At 65.2% G+C, this 7,335-nt stretch overlaps 1 protein-coding gene across 1 annotated transcript; it reads right to left on the bottom strand.

Annotated features, from left to right (window-relative positions):
• Positions 1–1,261: 1,261 nt before the first annotated feature.
• ISYNA1 (inositol-3-phosphate synthase 1) lies at positions 1,262–6,959 on the bottom strand. The gene is made up of 10 exons (XM_026663213.2): positions 6,838–6,959; positions 6,057–6,218; positions 5,422–5,551; positions 4,998–5,191; positions 4,402–4,551; positions 3,331–3,546; positions 2,681–2,845; positions 2,423–2,536; positions 2,020–2,237; positions 1,262–1,719 (listed from the first exon to the last, which is right to left on the bottom strand). The coding sequence occupies exons 1-10, from the start codon at positions 6,949–6,951 to the stop codon at positions 1,521–1,523; spliced, it is 1,662 nt and encodes a 553-aa protein (XP_026518998.1). The 5' UTR covers positions 6,952–6,959; the 3' UTR covers positions 1,262–1,520.
• Between the last annotated feature and the right edge of the window lie 376 nt (positions 6,960–7,335).

Genomic DNA, 7,335 nt, shown 5'->3' with positions numbered 1-7,335 from the left:
CCCCCCCCGCCTTCCTGTGAGCACCCCCATGGCAGGGGGAATTGTGTCCCCCAGGTGATTGCTCTCTGCTCACCCAGGAGACCTGCTGCCCCCAGTGCTCTGCCCCCACCCCCAACCCTTCCACAGCTGGAAACACCCCATGGAGCCTCCAGGGAACAGGGGACCTCCCCACACCCCACTCTGTTTGCTCAGCCACTGTGATTCCCCCTGGCCAGTCCCCCATGGACAGACTGGGCTCAGCCCCTGCCCTGCAGCAAAGGGAGGCAAGTGTACATAGCCCCCCCCCCCCGCCCCCCCCTGTCCCCCGCGCCCCCCCCCCCGCCTCCTATCAGGACCACTTTTAACTTTCATGTGAGGGTCTCCCCCCCCCCCCCCCCCCCTTTTATAAACATGAAGGACCTCAGCAGCAGCCCGGCCGCGCTCCCTCCAGCTCTCAGCCCAAAGCCGCCCCTGCCCGGGCAAGGGGGACGGAGCTGGGTTTTCTGTTGCTGTTCGGGGTGAGCCTGCGCCCGCCCCACTCGTGTGCTGTGCCCGCCGCCGGCTGGGAGGGGACGCAGACAGCTGGCGTGTTGCCGCCGGGGGCAGCGCCTCCCCTGCTAGGTTAGTGCGTCTGTGTAGGGATTGCGTCTGTTCTTTCTACTCTGAAGGCTTTAGACTGAAAGTTGCTTATCAAAAAAACAAAAACAAAAAAAAAACCAAAAAAAACAAACAAACAAACAAAAAAAACACCCAAAAAACCTGCATCAATAAATGTAATTTGATTTTTTTCATAGCTCCGCCTCCTTTGTCTCCCCCTTTACCCCCCCCCAACCCCTTCCACAGCACCCCCCCAGGGAACAATGCACCACTGGCAGGGCGCCAGGCTGAACACACAAGCACCCTCCTACTGGAGCCATGAATCCCACTGCCCTGTGCCGGCCCAGCACTCAGAGCCAGGACCCCCCCCACCCCGTCACTGGGCCCCCACCACAGGAAGGGGCTGGGGGCAGAGACTTGGGTCTTTGCCTTGGTTTCCCCAGCTGTTCCACGCCAGCTGACCTGGGTAAAGGCTCAGGCCACAGAGTCCAGGGCAGGGCTTGTGGGGCGCACCCCAGGGGGACCCCTTTCACAGGAACACCGCTAGCTCTGGGCACCCCTTCCCAGGGAGGGGGGCAGGGCGCCAGGCGGTGCAGAGCACGGGCGGGCGGGGGGAGACATGACGCAGAGGGATCAGCAGAGACAGCGACTTACATGCTCCCACTTTATTTAAAAAAAAAAAAAAAAACAAAAAAAAAACCCCACCACACATTCACAGCTTCCAGTTACTGTCAGTGGAGGCTGGGGGAGGGGCTCCTCCTGTGCCCCCAAATTAATTCAAACTAAGAATCCCCCTACAAAATACAGCCCCCCGATGGACCACAGCTCCTGTCCCCCTTCAGGCTGACCATGGTCCCCTCTCCAGCAGCGGCAGTTCTGCCCCCCCATGTCTCAGCCCAGACTCCCCTGGGAGCTGGGGGGCGTTGTGGCCATGGGGCAGGGCCCTAGTTGTCAATGTGCAGCTGGGCTTGCGAGGTGCCATGCCCGTTACTGGCTGGGCACAGGTAGCCATTCACCTGGGCAGCTGCCCTCTTGAGGGAGACGGGGCACTCGGCCAGACGCGCTCGCTTCAGACTCGGACACGGCCGCTGCATCTTGTGCTCCAGCAGCATGTGGTTCTGCGGGGGCAGCCCCACACAGGCCCTGGGGGCAGGATCAGAGAGAGCAGCATGTCAGGGGGGAAGGGGGCAGAGGCCTTCGCAGCCAGCTGGAGAGCCCACAGACCGGGCACCACCAGGTCCCTGAGGGGATCTCAGTACTAGGTCCCATGGGGGCTAATGCAACTTGCCCCACCCCTGCCAGGCTCAGTCAAGGGCCCTGGGCACTTGGGTTGGCGAAGGGAGCGGGCACCCCAGGCATGGAGGAGAGTGGGGAGTTGGAGACGGGGATAGAGCCGGCACCCCAGGAGTGGGTGGGGGGGAGAAGAGACAGAGCCAGGGGTACCTCAGGATGTTCTCGATGCAGCTCCTCTGCCGGAAGAGGGCGTTGACGACAGGGGAGCCCTCAGGCACCAGGGGCGCCTTGCACAGGAAGCCCAGGATGGACAGGACGCTGTGGAAGCCCTGGAAGTCGGGGTCGCTCTCGGTGCAGAAGCTGATGCGTTGGCAGAGCTCGGTCAGGATGGCCAGGTCCAGGATGATGGGGCTGGCCAGCAGGGAGTCCTGGGGGTGGAGTAGAGTCAGTAGGGGGGCCAAGGCCCAGTTCCCTCTCCCCAAGGGAGACCCCACCCAGGGCCAGAGGGGCCAATGCTCCCCCCAGCCGCTGCTTCTCCCTGTGGTACCATCAGGGCGGGGGCAGGGAGGGGGGGGTTTGACCCATGCCCAGGGACAGGAATTCCCGGCCCTACCTCGCAGGTGTTGTGTATGACAATGGTGTTGGTGCCGCCCATCATGATCTCCGAGGTGTACTCGTCCAGCGCCCGCTTGCTGTCACCCACATAGGGCACGTACTTTATCACCACCTGCAACCGAGAGCCACCTGAGTACCGGGCCCCAGAGCCACTGCTGGGCAGGGGGTTCAGGGCAGCTTCTGCACACCCCCCCCCCAAACAGAGCCAGGTACAACTCCAGGGGGCTCCCTCACTCCCCCCACCCCCAGCACTCACGCAGTGATCGGGCTTCTCCTGGGGCCTGTAGAGCAGGGGGTTCGACTGCACCATGTCATCCACCACATTGCTCTTGGAGGCCTCCTTGGAGCGGAACTGCTGCGGGGCCGACAGGTTCTTCCCATCGTTGTTGCCCAGGTGGTTGTAGCTGACGATGGACACTGTCTGGGGCAGAGAGAGATGGGTCACAGCAGCCCCACAGATCACAGCTGCAGCTGGGGGAGCCCTGGTCTCCCTGCCTGCCTCCCAAACCCGGCTGCCGGGGAGGCTCTGTGCCCCCCCACCCCACCTCACCCACGCCATGGGACGGGTTTGTCTGGATTCCAAGGGGAAGGGCTGAGCTGAACCACCGCTGGCCCCACTCCCGGGATGCTCCAGGCCCCAGAGCCCTTGGGGGTTATGCAGATGCGCCTCAGTCCCTACCCACAGCCCCTCCCCCTGGGGAGCTGGCCTGCACCCGGCTGCAGGAGGGTTACAATCCCTCCCACCCCACCCAAGGGCTCTGCTGAGGCCAGATTCCCTCTCCCCAGTGACTGTACCGGGACTCGGCCCCTGGGCTCCAGGAGGGGAAACCTGCCCAGACCCCCGGCAGCCCAGCGGCGTCACCAGCCCGGCATGCCCCGCGGCGGGCGCCCCCGGCACCCCCTCACCTTGAGGCCGGCGCTGATCAGGAAATCCACCAGCACCGACTTGAGCTTGGTCTGGCCGGACTTGAAGTCGTCTCCGCAGATGAAGACGTGGCGCTGCAGGGCGAGCTCCACGGCGCCCGGCACGAAGGTGTTCTGGGGGGAGCCGTTGATGTAGGCGCAGCCCTCCAGGATGCTGGCCACGGCGAAGAGCGTGGAGGGAGACACCTCGAGGCCTCGCTGAGTAGATGGAGAGAGCTCAGTGCAGCGCCCGGGGGGGAGGGAGCCCCTGGGACACCCCCCCCCAGTGCACAGGCAGCCCCCCCACCCCCCAGACAGCCAGTGGGAGCACCAGGCCCTCAGAGAAAATATATCACAGGGCGCCACTGTCAGCTCTGTCCCCACATCCCCACCATTCAACCCAGCCCCCCGAAGCAATGGGGCCACTGCCTGTGACGGAGCAGGGAGTGGGGCACATTTGACCTGGGAATGTTGCAGGGGGGTTGCATTGGGGATGGGGGACTTCCCTTGAAGGAAGCTACCTGAGCTGTAACCTGAGCCAGGAGGGGGGGGGGGTTGGGAGAAATAACCCCTTCGGCCCGGGGGACTGAAGGGGGGAGGGGGAGAGAGCTGCTGGAGGAGTTTTTTAGTTTCAGTTTGGGCTGGGTGGTGCAACGCAGGGTACCCCAAGCTGGGGTCTAAGCTCCCTAAACCCCCCAGAAGGACTTGATTGAGGGGTCCTGGCTGTACCTACACGCTCTGCTTGGGACTGTGTTCCTGTCATCTAATAAACCTTCTGTGTTACTGGCTGGCTGAGAGTCCCGGTGAATCTCAGGAAGAGGGGTGCAGGGCCCTGACTCCCCCACACTCCGTGACACTGCCCCCAAACCCAGCTCCCCCAGTCCCATCCGCCCCCCAGCTCTAGGACTGCTGCGGCCCCATTGAAGGACAAAGCCAGTGCCCCCGCCCCTGGCAGAAGCCAGATCCAGCCCCCCAGGCTGGCTGCAGCCGGAGCCCCAGAGACGAGACCAGCGGCCACTAGCCCAGCCCCCGGCGGGCAGGCGGGGGGGCCACATGCCCCTCACGGGCTCTCACCTCGATGGCCTGCAGCAGGTTGGCGGCTGTGTCGTTGACGCCCGGCAGCACGTCGCAGAAGCGCTCGGTGTTGGCCGTCCACAGGACCACGACCTTGTCCACCCCGCTGGTGGCCTTGAATTCCTGGATGTCCCTGCGGATCTGTGCCACCTGCACGAGGGGCTTGTCAGCGCCTGGCAGCACGAACCCAGGACGGGGCACCGGCAGGGAAGCTGCCGGGCCCCCCAGACCCCTGCATTTTGAGGGATCCCGCCCTGCCCAGGGTGGGTCAGCTCCGGTGGGCAGCAGGGATGGTGCTTGCGGGGTAGGTGCCAAAACTGCGCCCCCAGCACCCGCCTGCGGAGCACAGGGCCCAGCCTCCCCAATGCTGGCACACGGCCCAGGGCTGCCCTTGGGAGCAGCGATGTCCCAGGTCTTGCAGGCAGAGGCTGCTCCGAAATCCCAGCCCAGCTCCCCCAGCCCGGGCCGCACGGTCAGAGCCAACCCAGGAGCCCCAGGGAGCCTGCTGCGTTGGGGCCTCCTGCTCCCCCACCCCAGGCTCACCCCTGCAGCAGTGGGAATGTAGCGGATGGGGATCCCCCACCCCACCCACCCACCTGCTCAGCCTTCGTCCCGCGGAGGACATGGTCGGCTCGGTCCTCCTGATTGGCTGCAACGAATCCTGGGATGTAAATGGACGGGCGGGGCTTCATCTTCACCATATGGGGCCAGAGCTGCTCCTGCAGCTGCCAGTCGAGGACCTTGGCCCGTCTCATGGCCTCAGCCAAGTTCAGGGAGGAGACATCCCAGCCTGAGACCCGTGAGGAGACGCCAGTCAGAGCTCTGGGCCCCCGCCCACACAGCCCCCCACTTGGGCCAGCCCCCGCCCACACAGCCCCCCCCTTGGCCAGCCCCCCCCCCCCCACCCCCCCCCCCCCCGCCTAGCCCCCCCCACCCACACAGCCCCCTCCCCTGCCTAGCCCCCCTCCCCCTTGGACCATCCCACCCCCCACTAACAGCCCCCAGGGCATGCACACTCACCATCAAAGATGATGTCATTAGGGTGCACCATGGGCAGCAGGTCCCGGAAGGGCACGTAGACATCGCCCGTAGGGCCGGTTCCCAGGCAGACGGTGGACGCTTGCAGCAAGGAGCCGTAGTAGTTGGCGTACTGGGAAGAGGGAGAGCACCAAGGTGACACTGAGCCCCAGGCCAGGGAGCTCCCCCACCCCCAGGACCTTCCAGGAGGGCACAGAACATGGGAGCCGGGGGCCCCTCCCCAAGGTCTGAGTGCCCAGCCCTCAGCTCCCAGCCGGATCACGCCACATGGCTTGGGGAGAACCCCCCGCGCAGGGTCTGAGCGCCACATTCCCATCAACACCGGCCCCACGAGCGCTTCCCAGGCCGTGGGCAGGACAGACGCAGCCCCGCAGCACAGCCCTGCACCCCCCAGGCTGGAAGAGCCTCCGAGCTCCAGGCTGGCCCCTGAGGCCTCACAGCCAGCCACACCCAAGCAGGGCAGGGCTTTGGCTCATCTACCCACTCGCCTGGGCCCAGGCTCCATCTCGTGGGCAACTGGCTGGAGCCGCATCTGGGCGTCTGAGATGAGCCAGCCGGTCACAGGCCCTGCAGCCCTGGAAAGCACCGCCAGACGCCAAGGGACGAGACTCGCTCACCTTCCGTCCGGTCTTGGTCATCCAGGAGAGGCCCAGCCTGTTGGCCAGCACAGCCGCTGTCACCGTGGTGCCGTTGTTGCCGCCCCATCCCACCAGCATCACCCCTAGGCGGGGGACCTGCCGCTCCGTGCGGAAGGTGAACTTGGTCGCCTGCGGCTTCACCTGGGAGCCCCAGAGACAGGCAGTGAGAACCGGGGCACAGCCTTCGCACACAGCACAAGGAGAGGAGGGGGGCGGGACAAGACGCACGAGGGGCACGCCCGTCCGCTGGCGCTGCAGGGGCACAGCAGGGCTCTGCACGGGGACGGGGCAGCAGCACCCGACCGATGCACCAGGACAGCTTGCCCGGCCCACCCCAAGGTTGGGCCCCTCTGCAATGGGGAGGCTGCTCCCACCAGCTCCTCAGAGCCCAGGGAAACCAACGGCAATGTGATCAGGCCCAACGCGGCACCGTTTCACGTTAGAATTTTGAGCCCTGGCCCCATGGCGCGGACCCCCCAGGCTGCGCCGGGCAGAGAGGGGAAGCCGCCCTGCAGGCAGACACTGCTCAGGCTACAGGCAGGACGTGTCCCCAAGTGCCCCCTCGGCTCCATCGCTCCCCTGGCCCAGCAGAGGAACCCGCCTCCTGGCAGCTCACACTCAGCCTGGGTCCAGCCCAGGCCAAGCAGAGCTCTGGGCCACTCCTACCAGTGGGGCAGGTGCATAGAGACGAACAAATGCGCTTCCCCCTCCAGTGGGCACAGGGCCATGGTCCAACGCTGGACCCGCCAACAGCAGGTACCTTGGTGACGCCATCCTCCCTGCTCACGTGCACGGTGCTGTACGTGTACTTGGCCTCAATGTAGTCCTTGCTGTAGGTCACGTCAGGGCTCTCAACGAGGAACGTCTCTGCCATGTTTCTTGGAACTGCGACGTGGAGGAAGATTATTACAGACCCGTCAGGCCCCACGCCCGGGCCCCGGCAGGACCCAGGGTGCAAATCATTCAACACCCACTGCCCCTGCGACCAGGATACTCCCAGCTGTCTGCTAGGCCAGCATTCCCCCCCTTCCTGCCAGCTGTCCCCTAGGCCAGTGTGTCCCCCTGCCCCAGACTGGCTCTTCCTCTCCCAGAGGCCTTTGCTGAGGAGGGGCATAATCCCCATTTTACAGGCAGGGAAACCGAGGCACGTAGCAGTGAAGAGGCTTATCCCCTAACGCCACCCAGGTGGTGAGAGCTAGAACCGAGGCATCCTAGCTTCCAGCGTGCAGGCAGGAGGAGCCCGCCAGCGACCCAGACG

Source organism: Terrapene carolina, unplaced genomic scaffold (assembly GCF_002925995.2).
Source record: "Terrapene carolina triunguis isolate 2854851 unplaced genomic scaffold, T_m_triunguis-2.0 Scaffold32869, whole genome shotgun sequence".
NCBI classification, from domain to species: domain Eukaryota; kingdom Metazoa; phylum Chordata; order Testudines; family Emydidae; genus Terrapene; species Terrapene triunguis.
The sequence above is the reverse complement of the archived record's forward strand: the minus strand, read 5'-3'. Positions and strand labels throughout refer to the sequence as shown.